The 19,969-nt window shown below is 57.0% G+C and overlaps 3 protein-coding genes across 6 annotated transcripts; 2 read left to right on the top strand and 1 right to left on the bottom strand.

Annotated features, from left to right (window-relative positions):
* The first annotated feature begins 354 nt into the window (after nucleotides 1-354).
* On the top strand, nucleotides 355-7,859 carry ARPC1B (actin related protein 2/3 complex subunit 1B). 2 transcript variants are annotated; one of them, XM_050317564.1, is made up of 11 exons: nucleotides 355-489; nucleotides 2,003-2,115; nucleotides 2,765-2,838; nucleotides 3,640-3,744; nucleotides 4,439-4,661; nucleotides 4,946-5,053; nucleotides 5,409-5,615; nucleotides 6,232-6,307; nucleotides 6,390-6,586; nucleotides 7,064-7,154; nucleotides 7,555-7,859. In XM_050317564.1, the coding sequence occupies exons 3-11, from the start codon at nucleotides 2,775-2,777 to the stop codon at nucleotides 7,591-7,593; spliced, it is 1,110 nt and encodes a 369-aa protein (XP_050173521.1). In that variant the 5' UTR covers nucleotides 355-489; nucleotides 2,003-2,115; nucleotides 2,765-2,774; the 3' UTR covers nucleotides 7,594-7,859. The 2 variants fall into 2 exon arrangements, with proteins under 2 accessions (XP_050173521.1, XP_050173522.1); XM_050317565.1 differs by lacking the exon at nucleotides 2,003-2,115 and having other exon boundaries at nucleotides 362-489.
* Nucleotides 7,860-8,766: 907 nt separating this feature from the next.
* On the bottom strand, nucleotides 8,767-16,622 carry PDAP1 (PDGFA associated protein 1). 2 transcript variants are annotated; one of them, XM_050317574.1, is made up of 6 exons: nucleotides 16,497-16,621; nucleotides 13,420-13,511; nucleotides 11,894-12,001; nucleotides 11,381-11,502; nucleotides 10,346-10,497; nucleotides 8,767-9,629 (listed from the first exon to the last, which is right to left on the bottom strand). In XM_050317574.1, the coding sequence occupies exons 1-6, from the start codon at nucleotides 16,504-16,506 to the stop codon at nucleotides 9,571-9,573; spliced, it is 543 nt and encodes a 180-aa protein (XP_050173531.1). In that variant the 5' UTR covers nucleotides 16,507-16,621; the 3' UTR covers nucleotides 8,767-9,570. The 2 variants fall into 2 exon arrangements, with proteins under 2 accessions (XP_050173531.1, XP_050173532.1); XM_050317575.1 differs by having other exon boundaries at nucleotides 9,241-9,629; nucleotides 13,426-13,511; nucleotides 16,497-16,622.
* Nucleotides 16,623-16,644: 22 nt separating this feature from the next.
* Nucleotides 16,645-18,976, top strand: BUD31 (BUD31 homolog). 2 transcript variants are annotated; one of them, XM_050317577.1, is made up of 5 exons: nucleotides 16,645-16,663; nucleotides 17,332-17,488; nucleotides 17,928-18,050; nucleotides 18,236-18,402; nucleotides 18,697-18,976. In XM_050317577.1, the coding sequence occupies exons 2-5, from the start codon at nucleotides 17,395-17,397 to the stop codon at nucleotides 18,745-18,747; spliced, it is 435 nt and encodes a 144-aa protein (XP_050173534.1). In that variant the 5' UTR covers nucleotides 16,645-16,663; nucleotides 17,332-17,394; the 3' UTR covers nucleotides 18,748-18,976. The 2 variants fall into 2 exon arrangements, with proteins under 2 accessions (XP_050173534.1, XP_050173533.1); XM_050317576.1 differs by lacking the exon at nucleotides 16,645-16,663 and adding an exon at nucleotides 16,696-16,813.
* The last annotated feature ends 993 nt before the right edge of the window (nucleotides 18,977-19,969 follow it).

The raw sequence follows: 19,969 nt of genomic DNA, 5'->3' as shown, positions 1-19,969 counted from the left end.
GGTGGGCTCCAGGCGCAGCTGTTCCCTGCTCCAGGCCAGCACCGGGAGGCAGGCAGGGTGTCCCATCCCTCCGAAACGCCTCAGGGACCAGGCGGTGAACGACACTCCCGCGGCCAGAGGGGGAGGACGGGCATCCCTCTGCTCTCCCGGCCGCGTCCTTCCCTCGTGCCCCCGGGGCGCGTTGCCCGCATCCCACCGGGATCCCGGCGGGAGCATCCCGGGGCCGGTGTCCCGTCCACGTGCGGCGATGGAGCGGCCCCGGCCCGCAGGCAGAGGGGCAGGGCGGCCGCAGAGCTGCTGTGCGCTCCCCCAACGCCCACGTAAGGAAGTGGTTGCATTTCTCGGAGAGGAAAAGGGAAGTCGGGCAGCCTCGGCGGGGCAGGCACAGCTCCCGCCGCTCGCTCGGGGCTGCGTTCGTGTCGACTGCCCAGAGTCCATGAACGAGCCCCGCCGTCCGTGAACTGAGCCCGGCCCGCGCTGCTCCGGAAGGTAAGGACGGGGAGGAGGCAGCTCTGCCACCCCGGCGAGGACCCGGGGCTGTCCCCTGGGGCTGTGGCTGTCACCGCTCCTGCTGCTCCCACCCTGCTCGAGGGGACGTGGGGGACCCCCCTGCGGGGGCCAGGGGGGTGCGGGCAGCCCCTTCCCTCGTGAGAGCTTTGCTGTCGCTGCGTTTGGGATGTTTGGGGTTCCCCCCCTCCCTCCCCACGCCCAGATTTGGGAGCAAGTTTGAGGTTTTTCCTCTTGCTGGAGGTCTGACAGTTGGAGGGGGGGTGTGAAAAGGGTCCTTCCGTGGGGCTCCCGTCGTGGTTGGCGCCGGCAGAACCAGGGCTGCCACGATCCGCCCTCTCCTCCTCGGGAATCAGCTGCTCCCCGCTCTGCCCAGCGTGAGGAAGAGGAGGGTCCGAGCTGCCCTCCCTCTGCCCTGGGACAGTGATGTCCCCCCAGGGCTCCACGGGGTCCTGCATCTCCTGGTGGGATCGTCCTCGTGTCCCTGCACTGGTGGGTGCAAAACCCTCCAGGCTCACAAAAACCCAAAATACAGCTCCTCTGGTGCGTGGCTTCCTTCAGGGACTGGGAGGAGCCCCCAGCGCTCGGCTCTGCCAAGGTTTGGTTATCTCCTCCAAGGATGTTTCCGAACTGCTTGGACTGGCCGGGGAGATAACGGAGCTGCTCTCAGTCCCAATCCCGCCCTGTCTGGCCTTTGGAAAATTCCCATTTTCCTTCCTCGCGAGCCCCTGTGTCGAGCAAGGGGAGAGCCACGGCCCTTCCAATGCTTTTTTCCTGCTGGGAAAGGGCCTGCCAAGCCTCTGTGGGTCACCCCAGGGCGGGAGCAGGGCTCAGGGACCTGGTTGTAAACAGGCTGTGGGAGAAATGAAACACCAACCCCTGCAGGGAGGGACTGGAGTGTGAAGGGCCGAGCAGCCCTCGCTCCTTCCTGAGGCGGCCTCCGCTCCTGGCACGGCAGCTGAACTCATCCCTTCGGGGTGGCATTAAACCAGGGAGCAGCAGGACCCCCAGGGAGGAGGGGTTTATGCCTCTGAGCATCCAAACCCCCTGGAAAAACCCAAAGCATCGCTCTTTTCTTAGCGAACGTCAAGGCCAGGAAACACCATGGCGTGCCCTGCCTCCCATCCGTCCCCCCGGGAGCCGTTTCAGCTGGGTCCTGGTTTCAGCCAGGTCCCTATTTCACACATTTTCCCCTCTCCTGAGGGAACAGCAGTGTCCCTTGTGCTGATTTTATCCGTCCCTCGTGGTGCTGCTCCCGATGGCAGCAGCTTCGTACCCTCCTTGGGTCACCCCGTGCTGCATCCCAGCGGGATCAGCTGGGACAGGGCAGCTGCCTGCTCATCCCTGCTCATGTCCTTGGCCAGTGGGGACGGGTGTTTGGCAGGGGCTCCACTGTGGGGTGTGTGACAGCAGGGCTCGTGCTGTGCACTGGCACTGGGATTTCTCCGCGTGCAGCAGGCAGGGGATGGAGCTCTTTGCGTTTTCTTTTCCCCAGCCCAGGGACGGAGCTTTGCTAGGAGGGACTTTTTTCCTTCCCCTGTACCGTTTTCGGCTGCCAAAGAAAACGGGACGTGTTCGGGGAGTTCCCAAAATAGCCGAGAGCGAGCTGTGAGTAATCCCCGCCGGTCACGCCCTGGCGAGGTGTTTCCCTACATCCCTGCATTCCCTCAGCTGGATGGCCGGGGGGCTGTGACGCTGCTCCCAGCTCTTCCTGGTCCCGTGGCACCTGGAGGGGGCTTTGCGGGAACCTGCTCCATCCGGTGACACCGGAGCACTTGGTGGGGACCAGCAGGAACGGTGGGAGCTCAGCCAGGAGAAGGAATGAGTCACCGGGACTGAGCACGGATGGGATGGGATGGAATGGGATGGAGGTGCCTCCATGGGACTTTGGCACTTCCTACATGAGAGGTGGGGAAGGAGGAAGTGGATCTGGCCCTGTGGGGATGGAGAGAGGAGATGCTGCCCGTGGTGGGACACCCGGGATGGACACAGGGTCCCTGTGTGCCCACTGAGCTCCAGCCGGCTGGGGCAGGAGCTGGTGGTGGGATTTTGGAAGTCTCTGGAAGTGAGCAGTCTCTGAGCTTGGAAATCCTCAGGGAAACCCCTTACCCAGCAGAGAGGGGACACCGTGGGCTGTGACACGGGGCTGATCCTGGTGGGAGGGACCGCTCAGTGGGGCTGGGAGCTGGGAGTCTCTTATCCCAGTGGCTGGAGCAGCACGTCCTGACCAGCCACGGGGGTCTCTCCCTGTTCCCAGCCTGTGAGCCATGGCCTACCACAGCTTCCTGCTGGAGCCCATCAGCTGCCATGCCTGGAACAAGGACCGGACCCGTAAGTACAGCCGGGGCACCCCATCCCAAAGTGCCCAGGGATAACCCGAAGCACTGACTGTCCTGGCTGAACATCCCTGTGGTGGGAGATGCTCCCAGGACAGGGCAGAGCTGGGTTGGGTCTGGGTTTGGGGATGTAAATCCTACCACAGACGGATCTGGGGCCTGGGACAGCACATGGCCCCCTGTGTTCCCCAGATCCCTCTGCTGGGGCAGAGCCTGGCACAGGGACAGAGCCTGGCACAGGGACAGAGCCTGGCACGGGGGTGCCAGCACAGTGTCCGGCCCGGAGGCACTGTGGGATGTGGGGAGGGCAGACAGAGCACAGAGCAGGGCAGAGCTGAGCAGGGCAGAGCAGGGCAGAGCAGGGCCGGGTGATTCACGGCCGATGGCATTTCCCGACCACGGCACGGGGGACATGGGAGAACAAAAAGGGCTTTCTCTGCTGCGGCTGAGCAGGAGGGGCAGGATGGGGCTGGATTTGGGAGCTGTGCGCCTGCAGCCATCCCGTGTCCTGTCCTATCCTATCCTATCCTATCCTATCCCATCCCACCAGCCCCATGGGATCACTCTCTAGGGAAAGGAGGACACCAGGCTCTTGGGTCTGGGGTTCTCCCTTCCCTTAGGGACAATTTGCAGCATTAGGGCAGTGCAGGGCCAGGGCTGGGGGGCTTGGAGGGACCCCCCCGGCCATGCAGGGGGACCTGGAGCCCAGGAAGGGGTGGGTGGGGGCTGCCTGGCCCTTCTGCCCCCACAGAGCCCCTGACCCAGGGGGGGCTTTGCCCCGGCCCTGTCCCCCCAGAGATCGCCCTGTGCCCCAACAACCACGAGGTTCACATTTACCGCAAGGACGGGGCCAAGTGGAGCAAAATCCACGAGCTGAAGGAGCACAACGGGCAGGTGACGGGTGAGTCCCGGCTGGCGGAGGGGACGAGGACACGGATGGCCTGGTGTATCAGAAGGCACCTGGGGTGGGATGGATGGGATGGGAGAGATGGGGAGGGATAAGGTGGGATGAGATGAATGGGGTGGGATAGAAGGGATGGATGGATGGATGGATGGGAAGTGATATGGATAGAGGGAAAAGATGGGTGAGATGCATTGGGATGGAAAGGATGGGGGGTGAGGGGAAGGACGGATGGGGGAAATGGGGTGGGATGGGTTGGGATGATGTGGGAGGGGTGGGAAGGGAAGGGGTGGAGTGGGGTGGGATGAAACTGGCTGGCTGGCTGGCTGGATGGATGGATGGATGGATGGATGGATGGATGATAGCTACATAGGAGAGATGGGTTGGGATGGGATGGAATGGAATGGTGTGGGAGGCATGGGAAGGGATGGGGTGGGGAGGGACGGAATTAGATGAATGGGAGAGACAGGGTGGGATGGGTTGACGTGGAATGCTTTGAGGTGGGAGGGGTGGGAAGGGATGGGTTGGGATCATCTGGGATGGATGTGGGAGTAGGGTAAAGAAGGACCCTGGAGCAGAGACCACCCAGAACAACTCTGCCTTCAAACAGCCCCCAGCCCCGAGTAACCCATCCACATTCCCATTCCCATTCCCATGGCTCCCTGGGCCACCATCAGCCCGCTCTGCCTTCCAGGCATCGACTGGGCCCCTGAGAGCAACCGGCTGGTGACGTGCGGGACCGACCGCAACGCCTACGTGTGGACCCTGAAGGGCAGCGTGTGGAAGCCCACCCTGGTGATCCTGCGCATCAACCGCGCCGCCCGCTGCGTCAAGTGGAGCCCCAGGGAGAACAAGTTCGCCGTGGGCAGCGGCTCCAGGCTCATCTCCATCTGCTACTTCGAGCAGGAGAACGACTGGTGAGGATCCAGCAGGGCTGGGTGGGTCTGTCCCAGGGCAGATGGGGGGGATGGATGGGTGGGTGGGTGGTCAGAAGGACAGATGGATGAATGGATGGATGGATGAGATGGATGGGAGATGGAGAGATGGACTCCACATGCCCGAGCTGCTACTGCGGGATGGGGGCCCAGGGCAGCTCCTGGGGCACTTGGAGCATTCACCACCCTCATCCACTCCCCTGACAACCCAGTGGGGTTCCTGGGGGAGGTGATGCTCCCCCTGAGGCCAGGCCCTCTCCGTGCAGGTGGGTTTGCAAGCACATCAAGAAGCCCATCCGCTCCACGGTGCTCAGCCTCGACTGGCACCCCAACAACGTCCTCCTGGCCGCCGGCTCCTGTGACTTCAAGTGCCGGTGAGGAGCAGGGGGTGGGTGACCAGGGGGGCCTGAGTGAGGGGACCCCCGAGGATGGTTGGGGTCACACCCTGGCACAGCACAGAGCTGTGTGGGGCAGCCCAGAGCCCTGGATTGTCTGTCTGTGGGGAAGGCTTCACCTCCAGGGTGCTGTTTGGAGCAGGGAGTGGAGCACAGGGGAGATGCAGGGAGGTCTGGGGGTGCCCTGGGGATGATCCCAGCGTTACAGCCCCCATGTGAGACCCCCACGGGCTCTGCCAGGGAGACGGAGGCGTTCAGGGAGCAGGGATGGAGGCAGCGCAGGGTGCTGCTGTGTGGGGGACACGTGGCAGAGCTGTCCCCTGATCCCTCCCAGGATCTTCTCAGCCTACATCAAGGAGGTGGAGGAGCGGCCCAGCCCCACCCCGTGGGGCTCCAAGATGCCCTTTGGGGAGCTGATGTTCGAGTCCAGCAGCAGCTGTGGGTGGGTGCACAGCATCTGCTTCTCGGCCAGCGGGTCCCGCGTGGCCTGGGTGAGCCACGACAGCACCCTGTGCCTCGCCGACGCCGGCAGGAAGATGGCGTAAGCAGGGCTGGGGAGGGCAGGGGGCTGGGGGGGACCGTGCCAGGGGGGATTGATCCCCAAACTGACCCTGGGGTTGGGTTGGGCCAAGAGCGTTCCCAGAGCATCCCTGTGTGTGGGTGGGGGAGATGGAGGGGTCAAGCCTTGGCAGCTGGGACAGCCCTAGAGCATCCCTGGAGGGTTGCCAGGTATCCCTAGAGCGCTCCTGGGTATCCCTGAGCACCCCTGGGTATTGCCAAGCATTCCTGAGTGTTCCTAGAACATCCCTGTAAATGGGTGGGAGAGATAGAGGGGTCCAGCCCTGCAAGTGGGTGAGGCAATTGGAGGGGTTCAGCCTCAGGAGCTGGGACAGCGCTAGAGCATCCCTGGGTACCCCTGAGCATCCCCCAGCATCCCTGGGTATCCCTGGAACATCCCTGTACACGGGTGGGGGGTATAGAGCAGTCCAGCCCCAGGAGCTGGGACACCCCTGGAGCATTCCCAGAGCCCCACGGGATGGAGGAGGCGGGGGGGTCCTCTCGTAGTTCTGTGTGTTCCACCCTCGTGACGAGCTGTGCCAGCCTCAGGGCAGAGGCTGCAGCTCAGCTCCCTGCCAACGTCCCGCCCTGCCTCGCAGCGTCGCCACCCTGTGCACCGAGACCCTGCCCCTCCTGGCCGTCACCTTCATCACCGAGAACAGCCTGGTGGCCGCGGTGAGTCCGGGCTGGGGCGCGGGGTGGGCGCGGGGTGGGCACCGTGGGCAGAGGGTGCTGAGCAGGGCGGGCCGTTCCCCAGGGCCACGACTGCTGCCCGATGCTGTTCACCTACGAGGAGAGCCAGGGCGCCCTGGCCTTCGGGGGCAAGCTGGACGTCCCCAAGCAGAGCTCCCAGCGCGGCCTCACCGCCCGCGAGCGCTTCCAGAACCTGGACAAGAAGGCGAGCTCGGACACGGCCAACGCCACGCTGGACACCCTGCACAAGAACAGCATCAGGTGAGGGCTGGGCTGAGGGGCTGCAGGGACAGGCTCAGGGTCACCTCAGGGGTGATGACCCCTGAGCACCCCCTGGGTGTGCTGCTGCCTGGCCTGGGAGCTGGGATAGCCTTGGAGCGTCCTTGGGTATCCCTGGAGCATCCCTGAGCGTTCCTGCAAACGAGTGAGAGAGAGTAAAGGATTCAGCATGAGGAGCTGCATCACTCCTGGATATCCCTGAGTTTCCCTGGGTATCCCCAGAGCATCCCTGCATGTGGGTGTGGGAAATAGAGGGGTCCAGTCCCAGAAGCTGGGACGGTCCTGGAGCATCCCTAGAGCACACTTGGGTATCTCTGAGCATCCCTGGCTACCCCCAGTGCCTCCCTGCACATGGGTGGGGGACAGGAGGGGGTCCAGCCCCACTCCCACCCATGACTGCCCAAGGGCTCAGCAGGAACCTTGGACTGACTGATTCCTGCTGCCTCTTTGCACCCACAGCCAGATCTCGGTGCTGGTGGGTGGGAAGGACAAGTGCTCCCAGTTCTGCACCACGGGGATGGACGGTGGCATGAGCATCTGGGATGTCAAGGTGAGGTGTCCCCACAGACCCCCTGGAGCACCCAGCGTTGAACCCTCATTAGGCACAGCTCTAATTGCAATCCCTCACCCTGTGGTGTTGGGGCCCATCCTGTCCCACAGTCCTGGGTGGGGGACACCCCTGGGTGGCACTTTCACAGCTGTCCATCAGAGGGGGGTGATGCCAGCCTTGCACAGGGATACAGCACCCTCTCCTGGCTTCAGCTTTGCCCACGTGGCTTGGAAAATGAGCCCAAACCAGCCAAAGTTGGGATCTTCCCCCCACAGGGATGGGTTGGCACGCCAGGGATCAGCTTCCCTCCCAGTTCCCTTCGCTTTCAGCTCCCCAGCCACCTCCAGCTGCCTCAGAAAGCAAAGAGCTGTTGCTGAACCAACGTCCCGTTTCATTTCAGAGCCTGGAGTCGGCGCTGAAGGATCTCAAGATCAAATGAAGGAGCCCTCCAGGAAGGGCATCCTGGCTGCCCCTGCTCTGCCACCTCACCTGCTTCCCCCTGCCAGCCCCCTGTGCCACACGAGCTCCCTGTGCCACGATGCCACCAGCACAGTCCCTGCTGCCAGCCAGCCCTGGCAGCTGCTCTCAGAGAAAGCCAATTTTTTTTTTTTTTTTTTTTTTTACTATTTTTGTTAAAATCCTTCCTGATGCTGGTCATACATCGCTTAGAAAATAAAGTTAAGGATTTTCCTGGATAAATCCGAAGAGGTTTTCTTTGCACTTTTTTAGAACACGGTCAGTGTGAACACGTGTGTGGTCGGAGCAGATCACGGGGCCAAACCACATCCCACCACGGGTGGTCACGTCCTTTCTGCCCCCAGGTCTGGGGATGAATCAGGACCCTGGAGATAAGGGGAATGCCACTTCCCCATTCCCTGCTTCAGCATCATTTCCAAACAGGATTGGTGTTAGGAAGAAGGTGGTGGAGGGGATGGAGGGGGCTGGGAGGTGCAGGTTTCCCATACTCAGAGCTCCCCTGGACACCAGTCCAGTCCCATCAGCTGCACAATTCCCAACCCTGGGAGCCAGCTCCGGAGACCTTGGGCTGCCAAACCAATCCTCAGCAGCAGCTCCCAACGACATTCCCTGTGGCACATCCCTCTGCCACAGAGTCCCTGCAGTCAGGTATGGACAGCACTACCCAGAACAAACATTTGTCCTCCTGCACCTCCACAGCTTTAACCCTCGGCCAGTGACTCGCAGTGCTCTGAGCCCTGGGGCTGGATCTCCTCCAGCCTTCAGGGAGCCCGTCTGGGAAGCACTGGTGTCCCAGAACAGCAGGAATCCCACACCTCCTGGGGCACAGCAGGTTGGAGTGTCCCCCTTCCCCTCCAGCAGCCCCACACTGAGACAGGACATGTGACAGGGTGACAGTTCGGTGACTGCCCTTCTGACACAGTGACTGGGCCAGACAGCACCCTGAGGGCAATTGTTCCCTCCTCAGTGGTAAACAGATTGTGCAAGACATCCATCAGAAACAGCAGGGAAAGCTCTTCCCCCTCTGGCTGCATGTGCTGAACCTGGAAACAAACTCCACCCCCCAAACAGCAGCAGCAGGAGTCCCCCAAACCCCCCGAGCTGTGCCCTTCACACACACACAAGGCCACAGCAGTTCTGATAACTTACAGTTTAATCAGCCAAATATACAAGTTCTGTTGTTGTTTTTTAAACTTGATCAAGTTTGGGTTGTGTTTTTGTTGTTGTTGTTTTTTTCCCATATGGATCTGACACAATAAACGCTGCTTGTTTTTTTCTCCTTTGAACAAAGGATGATGTGGTTAAAAACTGGCACTATCCCTAATAAAGAGGAGAAAAAAAAAATAAAAATGAAGAGGAGGGAAAAGGCTGCAAGAAAGGAGGGATGACTCCGGGAAGGAACGGCACTCCAGATGTCCATGAAGTCAGGCTCCCAGCTCGTGCTGCAACGCCCTGCAGCAAAATCTGATGGGCTCTTTGCCCAACTGGATTCCTCAGATACATTATCCTTTGGATTTGATACCAAGTCAGTTCCCCACCCCACGCCCCACCCCCCCAACAACCCCACAATCTATTTTCTTGCAATCTAGTATTTGAAGCACCTCCCCTCCCACACAGCTCCCTCCCTCCCACACAGCCCCCCCGCCCCCCATCTACGAGTTCTTGATCCTAAAAACAGCAAAAACATTCACGTTTCCCAACTGTTACAGGGAACTGCTGTTCAGCACAGCTCTGCACTGCAGAGAGCAGCTGCCCCTGACCCCAAATGGAAATCTGTGCCAGGATGAGGACAAACACATCGTCAGTGTCTCTTGGAGGGGGAGGTGACGTCGATGCCGCGGGTTCACCCCGCGTGGCATCGATGGAAGGCGACGCGGCAGAGCTCCCGGCAGGACCAGGCACAGTTCCCTGGCGTTTCCTCCTCTTGCATGGCCTGGGCTTACTTGTTAAGGGACAGTGACTGCAGTCTTTTACCTGCCATGGCCGCTTCGTCTTTTGCTGGGGGAGGAAAACAACAGTTTTTTCCTGGGGCGGTGGGTTGGCAGCCCCGGGAATGAAATCCTGTCAAGTAAAGGGAAAAAATCCCACCCTCCCTACCAACCCCTGGCAGATCCCCTGAGCTAAGAGGCACAGCCCCCACCTGAGTGTTCCCTTCTACCCTGGCCTCTCTTAAGGCATCCACAAGTCACCCTGATGCTGATGCCCAAATTTCTCTGCTGAAATTTGACAAGCTGTGCTTGTCAGACTTCTGCTTCACACCTACCAGAGCTATGGAGAAAGGCCAGGAAGGGAAGGAATGCTGCAAATTCCCTGGGCAGATCAGATTCCCAGCATGCAAAGAAGGTAAATCACAACCTGCTAAACGCCTAAACTGGAGCCAGCACTGCCTGGGAGGCACGGGACAATATGGGTGTCCAGGGAAATTCCCTTCTCTCTTTCCCTGTTCCCCGTTCAGGTCTCTGAGAGCTTTATAAATTGAGAGCTTTATAAATTGAGAGCTTTATAAATTGAGAGCTTTATAAATTGAGAGCTTTATAAATTGAGAGCTTTATGAGAAGGAAACACCTGAACCTGGTTTTGCTGAGGGGAGTTGTGAGAACACCACAGAGGCTCAGGAGATGAGGGATTAGCACGTGTGACATGAGAAATGATGGCTCTTGGCACTGCAGCCGTGGCACAGACAAGTAGGAGGGTATGATTAATTGTTCTCTAACCTTTTCTTTCCTCTTCTTTCTTTCTGGCAGCTTCTTCCCTTTGCTTCCGGATGATGGCTAGTCGGGCAAGGTCTGCCTTGGCTTGCTCTGTTTTCCCAGCGAGGTGCATTTTCATGTATCTTTCTTTTGCCTTTTGTTTCTCTATTTCCTCTCTGTTTGAGGGAAAAAAACCCCAGTCACCAGAGTATCCAGGGACACACAGGGACAGGCAGAGCAGGGCAGGCCTCCGACTGGGAAGGACGGTGAGGACAGACATGGATGACCCACCAAAACTGGGGGAGTCCTTCACCAGTTTTCAGGCACAGGTTTTATCTCTTGCAGGGTTTGAACAAGGATGAGGAGAGATTATTTCTACCTTCCTTCAGCTAAATAATGACATGGACACAGAAGGTCAGATGAATTTGCCCCAGACCACACAGCACTGAGACATGCTTTTCCCAGCCTTACCCTCAATGGTGTCCTGCTGAAGCAATCAATCCCAAATAAAGAAAAAAAGCTTAAATCTTTCCCTCCAAAACTCGCCACTGATAAATGGAACTAGCAGATTAAACTTTGGTTTCCATCTTGTTCATCTGCTCAAGACAAAAATTTCACCAGGGTGCCTGGAATCTGGGAAACCACTGCCTGTCACCAGGGCACCTTCTGCAGCAGGAATAAAGTGGATTCCAAGGTGACCTCTGGCAAATGGATTTCTGTTACATCTGATTTTGTGGTGTAAAACATCAGGAAAGGAATGGCCTAAATTACTTTCTCTTGGTGCATCCTGGCTCCAGGATGGGCACAGCTGCTCCCAGAGGACAGACAACTTCTGTGAAGTTCTTAAGGAATCACATTTTTTAACACAGGGAGCCCTGCTTGACAGTTTGCTGCTGTTCAGTGTCTGCTTTGGGCAGCAACACCCTTAAAGGGTCTCCCTGAAGCACCAACACCCAGAGCAGGGAAACACCCCCGCCCCCTGTGTGAAGCTGCTGCCACCAGCAAGGATGAAACTCCAGGGATGCACCAAATCCCACCGAGGGAGCAGGAAAGACTCACCTCTCTCGTCGTGAGAGCTCCTTAGGTCCATCCAGGTCCAGCTGAGTGACTTTTTTGGTTGTCTGAATGACACGGTTGGGGTTCTCGATGTCTATCAACCCTTCCACGCCTTTGCGCTTTTGCTGCGGTTCAAGAACAAGGGGGGGGGGAATGTGTTTAAATCTCACACTGAGTCATCTCAGAGCTCATCAAACACACTGCAAAGCACCCCAAAAGCACAACTCAAGAGGGTTTTACTGCCAGCCAGCAAAACCATTTATGAACCAAGATTGTTATCTCAGCATGTCAACTCTTCTTGCCTTTGTATTTCATTTATAAACACACAAGAGTTTTCATTCTGAGGACAAAACGCTGTCAAAGTGAGGCTTTTTGGGCTTCCAAAAATAGTTCTTCCCTAAAAAATTTCTTATAGGTAGCTGTCAAATAGAACTCTTGAGTCAAGTGCATGAACCTCGCCCTGGCCCAAGAATCTGGGTGGTGCCACTGCATGAAGTGCCCTGAGAATGACGGTACCTGATAATCCTCATCATCTTCATCACTCTCATCTGAATCTAAAGACTTCTTCTCCTTTTTGGGGTCTCCTGTTGCTCCTTCACCTCCTTCTTCTTGCTCCTCTTCTTCCTATGGAACCACAGGAAATCAGAGGAAATGGATGTCAATCAAAAGCCCAAATCCAACTCTTAAAGGACCAACATGGGTGTGAACAGCTTGTTTAACCACTGCCAATATCCCTCATCAAAGGGATGGCAAAGGGGGGGAGCACGGGGCAGAAAGAGGAGTAATTTTGCTAATTTGGTTTTTTTTTTAAGCTTTCCTTAATAAAACAGTGTTGGATGTAACCATCACTACATGATATGGATTGTCACAAAACAATAAACCCTTCTCAAAGAGCAGCTCCCTGGTTTGTTGAGAAACAAGACACACATTTCAAGTGGGTCCTGCTTTTCTGTTCCACTTCCAGCTGGTATTTTTATTAACAACACGGAAGCAGAGGACACCTATACAGTCTGTGAATGATGTCACACTGGTAGGAGTTGGAATCATTTTGGAAAACAGGATCAGACTCGTAAGTGGTTTCAGAACTTGGAAATAAGGCATGAAACCAAGGAGGCGGAATCAGAAAGTAACCAAGAGGAGCTACACTCTGGAAGAAGAAATCCAACACCAGGCTGGAATATGTGGCTAAGCAGCAAACCAAACAATCCTCTTGAGTTCCAGCTGGGTAGAACATGAAAGAGGAGTCAACACAATGGCTCAGAACTGCCTGAAAGAGTCATCCTGGAGGTATTCATCAGTACTTCCTACATGGGGTGTAATTATCCTCCTGTGGTCAGTGCTGGGAGGCCTCAGCTGGAATTGTGTGTTTGGGCTTAGGCAGCACTTTCAAAAAGTCCCAGAAAAAGAGCAGTCAGAGTGTCACCAGAGCTGTGATAACTTGGGAATCACGAGAGTGAGCGCTGCAAAAAGGAGCTGTGGCTTTTAGGACACCAGTCAGGTCATGGAAGCAGGAGGAGCTGTTACAGTCCAATGCTGGGGCACAGAAACACACCCAAAAAAAGGCCTCATGCCAAAAAACCCTCTTATCTCTCCCTGCAAGTCAGAGGCAAACGAGAAAATCATGTTTACAGGGAGAAGTCAAAGGAGTTTGGTCCTTTAAGTCTAGGAGAGGGCAAATATAATAATTTCAACATACAATAAGACGTCAAGATGTGAGCCCCTGTTCTCCAAAGCCAAGATGCAGAGCACAGATAAAAAAAATTAGCTGACACTGGAGACTGGAATGATGAAATATGGGGAGAAAGCATCTCCAGGGCTGCTGAGTAATCAGCTCCCCTGTCCTTTAACCTTCAAAGGGTGAACTGGATGGTCCACCACGCCTCAGGAACCAGGCTGGATGGGAATATTCAGAGTCTGTACTCTGATCACTGTTGGAAAGATCTTGGCAATGCCTGAGCTGCCATTGCTCCTGAATCACAAGTAATCAGGCTGGACAAGCCAGGAATCATGGCAGGAAGCACAGAGTGGAGGCAAACACATACCCTTGCCTTTTGCTTTTCTGCCTGGAGCTGGGCATCAATCTCTTCAGGACTCGTGTACTGTCTTGCTCGGCCTTTGTGGCCTCCTTTTCTACCTGCAAAAAATAACAAAATTAACAAATGGGTTAGCGATGAGCTTCCAGAAAGGTCTGTTCCTCCTGCAGCATCTCTGGATTTTCAGTACAGATTGGACAAACCAAAATAGCTCCTCTGATGGGACCTGAAGAACAAAAAACCCACACTGAACTTGGTGAAACGCTCCAAGATTTTTTGGGTAAGATGCACAGAGAATTGGGATTTTTGATACCACCCTTCCCTGCCTGCACTTGTGGCCTCTCTGATTTCCTTCCCTGCACAGGGAGAATCACAGTGTGTTCTTGTGGTTACAACCAACATTCCCAAAGCTTGGTTCCCTTACCCCTCCCCTGCACTGAGGCTGTGCCAGGGGAAAATAGGAAGCTAATTGGACAAAAGCTTTGGGAATTACAATGAGAGCTGAGGAAGCACTGAAAGGAGCCTCCATGTTTTACTGATTTAGAAGGAAAAATAAAAACAAGCTTTAAGAACCAGGAAGGGGACCAATGGCTGGGACTGCCTGGCTGAGATCTGCCCTAGGCTCCAACCTCAGGTATTAATGAACTGCTGAAGCCATTAATGATTCCTGCAAGTCACTGCTCACTTTATGCTCTTCCAGCCCCAAGAACTGGGAAGCACGTTGGACAGAGTCAGTCCACAGCCCTGAGAGAGGGAGACTGGCAAAAAGAAAACAACTCTGGCAAGGGAAGTCCCTGCTACTGCAGGAGACTTGGAAGGAGCAGGAAACCCTGGATCTCACTCACCCTCCTCACTTCACCTGCCCAGGACAACAGGAACCTTATGGTGATGGGGAGGGATGAGGATCATCCCTCCTTCCTTGGGACTGCATGGGATCCATGGGAGAGCTGTCACTGCTCTGTCACTGTGTGCTGTTGGACTGGGAGGGACTGGGAGCACCAGGGCAGGCAGCCCTGTGGGCTGTGAGCTTTAGAGATCCCTCATTTTCTGACCAACTCTCCTGGCTCAGCAGAGACAAACTCCCACATGCCTCAGCTCAGTAGAAGCGGAGCTGTGGAATAAATGATCCCAAAATCCCCACTGTGAAGCCTTACAGACTCCAGAGGTGTTTTGCCATGAGAAACAGGGAAGCACAGACACCGGAGCCTTCTCCCTCTGCCCTCAGCTGGGGAGGCTCGTGGGCTCTCAGACCACAAGCACAACTCACTGCACCCACACAGACAGGTGTTTTCTGCTTGTCTCTTCCCACCATCCCACCTGGCAACACTGACACCCTCTGGGAAAGGGGATCTACCACGGGAATGCTCCCGAGGAGACGTTACCTCACTGCCCAGCCCATGACATCACTCTCAGTGGAGCAGCACTGAGATCTCTGGCACACCAAGAGGGGCCAGGCAGCTCCCCATCCAGCTGCTCCAGAATTCCACACTGGGATGGGGAGTGAGGAACACAAACCCCTCATCACTGCAAATAAACAGGGGTGATAAGGGGGGGGGGAGCAACTAAACAGGAATTATTTTGTATTAAAAGGCTAAAAAGAAGCAAATGGAAGAGTGAAGTCTATGAGAGTGTGGGGAGCTCAGGGTCGTGGCTCTGCTCCCAAAACCTCAGCCAGACATGGGCAGTGCTGGTCCTACACCTGCCACTGACCAGCTCAGTGTCTCAGTTTTCCCATCTGCAAAACAGGGATGATTCTCTTCCTCCTCTGTGAAGCATTTCTAAAAAGGCATCACCTGCAGATTTCACCTGCAGCAAAGCCCACTGTGCCAGGCACACCCTCAAACACCTCCTGTCTTCAGCTTTAAACAGCAAAATTAAGGGATTTAAATGAAAGAGAACAGAAGGATACTGATGGAATCACTCCTCTTTTAAATCAAGTTATCAAAAAAAAACCCCAACCACCAACACAATCACAAATCATCCTGTAACAAAATTTATTATTGGCTGATTAATGCCCCCCCTTTTATATTAAACAGTGAGTGCCAAAATCCACTGACTGCTAACAATCCACTAATTCCCACTGATTTGGGGGCGGGGGGGTGGGGAACGAGCAAAGATCCCTCTTTTCCCAAAAAGCAGAAGGTTCGAGTCAAACATTTAAAGCTGTGCCACCAAACAAAAAGCAGGAAATCTCGGGTTGCAGGGCCATTTAAATACGGAAAATGGGGTTAAAACCGGCCTTCACAAAAACCACGTGGAAGCTCCAGCCCCATCTACCAGCGCCGTGCGAGATGGGCACAAAATGAGGTGGTTAAAGGAAATCTAAACCGGGAATGGGGTCTGGCGCCGAAGCCTGGGAAATGCTGATGAAACGAGCTGCAGGGAAAGGGGGAACGGGGAGGGCCGGCCCGCGTTCAGCGTGTGCGAGCGGGGCTCGCCGGAGCCCATTATGCAGATGGGGCCTGCGGAGAAGGTTCTGGGTGGATCCAGCCCGGCCGCGACGGCCCCGTCAGCTCCTGAATCACACGAGGAGCGAGTCGGTGCCCGCTCGGGAACACCCAGGACGCGGCCACATCAAAGGAGCCGCGGCTGGAGCCCCAGAACCCCCCCGGGTCGGGACCCTCTGAGCCCCTTTCCCGGCCCCTGGGAATGGGACGGCCCCAAACCCCCCTGGTGTGGCCGCGACCCCCTCCCCGTGAGCCCCAAGGCCCGTCCCGGGGGAGCGGCCGCGGCTCCCATCGCGGGGGGAGCACACGGAGCTCACCCGGGAGCACGGGGGGGACCCGCCCCGGGGGCTGCCGCGCTTTGGGGGGCACAGAGCGGGGAACCCGCCGAGTCCCGAGGGGGCGGGAGGAACCCCCAGAAGAGCCCGAAATCCTCCCCCCCACAGCGCCCACCCCCAGCCGCGGAGCGCCCTCAAGGACCCCCGGTGAGGGGAAAGGATCCCCCCCCCATCACACACACCCCGACCGGGAGAGGGGGCGGGACGGGCCCCCCGCAGCATCTGCACAGCCTGGGCTGGGGGACACGATCCCTGCCCGCCATCCCCGCTCCCCCCGAGCGCCCTGCCCGCCGTCCCCCTCCACCTTTCGGCATCGCGGCGATGGCGGCGCGGCCCCCCCGGCCCGAGCGGCGCCCCGGAACCGGAACGGGGCCCGCCCCGTCCCGCAGGCCCCGAGCGGGGCCGCCCCCGCCGCCTCCCCCGGGCCGGGCCGGACCGGGCCGGGTCTGCCCCGCTGGTTTCTCTGTCCCGGTGGGTTTCTCTCCCCCCTCCCGGCCCCGGGCGCAGCGGCGGGCAGGGCGGCGGGGATGGCGGGTGCTGGCTCGGGCAGCGCACCGGGCGGCCCAAGGGCGGGGCCGCGGGAGGACCCCGGTGACGGAGGGGACGCGACGGGAGCGGCGGGTGAGGGAGGATCGGGATCGGGATCGGGAACGGGACAGGGAGCGGGGTCGGGGCTGAGCGGGACCGGGAGCGGGGGGTGAGCGGGACAGGGAACGGGATCGGGGCTGGGACTGTGACCAGAACAGGGAGCGGGGTCGGGACAGGGACTGGGATCGGGGCTGCGGCCTCGGGCGGCGAGCGGTGCCGGGACCGGGACGGAGATCAGAACAGGAACTGGGATCGGGACCAGGATCTGCGGCCTCTCCTCTCCCCCAGCGGCCCCGGGTTCCGCTCTGGGCCGCCGGTGCCGGGTCCCGGCCCTCGTCCCGCTGGCACCGGGAGCTCCCGGAGCTGTCGCCTCGGGTGGCCCGGGGTGGGGGAGGAGAAAAACCGATTTACTGTGCAGCAGACACAGGGATTTCAGCCCTCTCACGAGCTCCGTGAAGCTCGTTGTTACCCTCGAAGTGGAAAACAGGAAGAGGGCACAGAAGCCTCAGGAGAAACGCATCTGGCAGCTGCTTTCCTTTTGTTTTCCGCAGTGATCCCGAGGCAGTGCAGGCAGACCCTCGAGCCCTCGCCTTCCCTGCTCCGTTCCTGAGGCAATGCCCAAAGTGAAGAGAAGCAGGAAGCCCCCCCCGGACGGGTGGGAGCTCATTGAGCCCACGTTGGATGAGCTGGATCAGAAGATGAGAGAAGGTGAGCGGGGCCGTGACCCCAGAACAAGCTCCAGGGAGCTGCTTCACAAAGCTCAGCTTGCCCTGCACGTACACATGGACCTGTTCTGTCCAGTGGTGGCCCCTGGGTTTGGTGTGAGCTCAGGTTACAGAGCACAGAGCTTTGGTTACAGGTTGGTTTAGGGCTGAAGCTCCCTTGGGTGTGGAAAGACTTGTAGTTCTTGTCCAGGCATGAAGTCACCCACCCTCCCAGTGTGGGTCACTGTCACCCCGCTGCCAGTGGTTTTATTCCCTAAAGGAACCGTTCCAGGTCAGACCCCTTTAATTTGAGTCTTCTCCCATTAATCTCAGTCTTATCCCTGCCATGTATTAAAGTTATGAGTGCCCTTGGATCAGTTTATTGCCAAGAGACTGAGGGAATAATTTGCCAGCTGAACCCTGGTGTTTGTGTTCCCTCCCAGCGGAGACGGAGCCGCACGAGGGGAAGAGGAAGGTGGAATCCCTGTGGCCCATCTTCAGAATCCACCACCAGAAAACACGTTACATCTTTGACCTCTTCTACAAAAGGAAAGCCATCAGCAGAGGTGAGAGGGCAGGGCTTTACCTTGGGCAGGGGAAGGCTGGAGCGAGGTGTTCCCCTGTGGATGCACCTGAGCTGGGAGCTGGTGGGAAAGGTCAGGTCTAGGGGGAGGGAGGGTGAAGGGGAGGCTTTGCAGCTGGTTACTCCAGCCAGTAACTCCTGCTAGTGAGTGTTCCAACACCTCCCCAGAGCTGTACGAGTACTGCATCAAGGAGGGCTATGCTGACAAGAACCTGATTGCCAAGTGGAAGAAGCAGGGCTATGAGAACCTGTGCTGCCTGCGCTGCATCCAGACACGGGACACCAACTTCGGAACCAACTGCATCTGCAGGGTCCCCAAAAGCAAGCTGGAAGTGGTGAGTGTGCAGCTTGTTCCTCTGCTGGTCTGACTTCTGCCAGGTCAGGGACAGCAGAGGAGGTTGTGCTGTTCTTCCTGGTAATTTCCTCCACCTTTTCCTACCTTTGTTAGTAGAGTTGGTTCTAAAGTTTCTCTCAGCTTTGGCACTTATTTAAAGGTGTTAAAAGTATGGGAAATAACAGAAATCTAGACAGCAGAAACACTTCCCACGCACAGCCCTTCCCTGCCTCAAGGCCTGAGCCTGCTCTGCCTGTGGCTTGGCTGAAACACCCTCCTCACGTTTGTTTTTCAGGGCAGAATCATTGAGTGCACTCACTGTGGATGCAGAGGCTGTTCTGGGTGAAGCCTTTGGTCATCAGTTTGCTTTGGGAACTCTGAGGGATGTCCTCCTCCTCCTCCTCAATGGACTATGAGTGCAATTGCACCACTTCCTGGGATGGGATATTTCTGTAAAGCAATGAAAGCAGCAGCAGCATCACCTGGATCCTGCCTAAATGGGGGGGAAGGGGTGCTTTGGAGTGGGGTTAATAAATGTAGCCATTTATTTTAAAATAAAGCTTGCCTTCCTGAGAGTGGTGTCATGTTCTGGCAAAACATTCCTGTGCCCCTTTTCTCCTGTTGGATGCGTTCGGGGTGCTTGGTTTGGAGGTTCTTCTGAATGTGGGTTGGTTTTCAAGCAGCTCTCACCCCTCTTTCTCAACTAACTTTAGTTTAAAAGACTGCTTGGAAAGAAAATTATAATACAGTTTCCAAGCATCCAGTTGGATTTGAGCTCTTCCCTGACCTTGTCTAGGTGAAAGCTGAATTTCACTGGAATTCCCTGGAATTAATGCCTAGATCCTTTCAGGAATGCCAACAGTCTAGACACTTACAGGTCACATGTGAAGTGACAGAACACAGAACAGAGACAAAACCAGCACTGAGCCAAAGGCCTGTTGAATCTGATTTTGCTTCTTGTTTAGCCCAGGGTTTGCTGAACTACAGCCTGTCTAATCCTCTTAAGGAAATCAGCTGAAAACGTATTTGCTTCTCCTTAAAACAAAATATTTTATTACGTGGAAGCAGCTTTACTACCAGCAGTTTGAAGCAGCAGGTCATGCATGTTCCTTGTGCTGGAAGAACTTGAAATGCCCTCCTGCTGCTGCTCACTGTTCCTGCACAGCCTCGGCCTCGCTGCCCTGCACCCCTCGTTTGGCTGTCCTGTATTTGGCCCAGGGGTGGGGGGTCTCCTCTCCAGCCATAACTTTTAGCCACCGGTGGTAGTAGCCACGGAAACCATCAATCTTCTCCAGGTACGGGTTCCTGGACTTGTACTGCAAGCACAAAGCCAACAAAACAAGTTTCTGTTAGGCAAGAACTCTGCTTCAGTACTGAGACAGCTTCAAGCTGCCACCGAAGAGAGCGCGATCACCCAACTGTCGGCCAGATCAGACAAACCCAAAGGAAACTCGGGCATCTCCAATTCCCCTCCCTTGGCGGTGTCCCCTGTGGTGCCTTCACACCCTGAGCAGCACTGGCTCCTTACCCTGTCGAATTTGGGGGGGTACTGCGCGGCGAACTCCAGC

The sequence above is a fragment of the Myiozetetes cayanensis genome, unplaced genomic scaffold, assembly GCF_022539395.1.
Source record: "Myiozetetes cayanensis isolate MyiCay16 unplaced genomic scaffold, myiCay2020 scf20-37, whole genome shotgun sequence".
Lineage (NCBI taxonomy): Eukaryota > Metazoa > Chordata > Aves > Passeriformes > Tyrannidae > Myiozetetes > Myiozetetes cayanensis.
This window is presented reverse-complemented; position numbering and strand designations above follow the sequence as displayed.

Bases quoted from the DNA above. Each gene is read 5' to 3' on its own strand.
- ARPC1B (XM_050317564.1), top strand. From the start codon at position 2,775: ATGGCCTACCACAGCTTCCTGCTGGAGCCCATCAGCTGCCATGCCTGG. The intron at 5,616-6,231 runs GTAAGCAGGGCT...CCTGCCTCGCAG, and splicing joins GACGCCGGCAGGAAGATGGC to CGTCGCCACCCTGTGCACCG. The intron at 6,587-7,063 runs GTGAGGGCTGGG...TTGCACCCACAG, and splicing joins CTGCACAAGAACAGCATCAG to CCAGATCTCGGTGCTGGTGG.
- BUD31 (XM_050317577.1), top strand. From the start codon at position 17,395: ATGCCCAAAGTGAAGAGAAGCAGGAAGCCCCCCCCGGACGGGTGGGAG. The intron at 17,489-17,927 runs GTGAGCGGGGCC...GTTCCCTCCCAG, and splicing joins GGATCAGAAGATGAGAGAAG to CGGAGACGGAGCCGCACGAG. The intron at 18,403-18,696 runs GTGAGTGTGCAG...TTTGTTTTTCAG, and splicing joins CCAAAAGCAAGCTGGAAGTG to GGCAGAATCATTGAGTGCAC.
- PDAP1 (XM_050317574.1), bottom strand. The intron at 11,503-11,893 runs GTACCGTCATTC...CTTGAACCGCAG, and splicing joins AAGATGATGAGGATTATCAG to CAAAAGCGCAAAGGCGTGGA. The intron at 9,630-10,345 runs GTTAGAGAACAA...TTCCTCCCCCAG, and splicing joins GAAAGAAGAGGAAAGAAAAG to CAAAAGACGAAGCGGCCATG.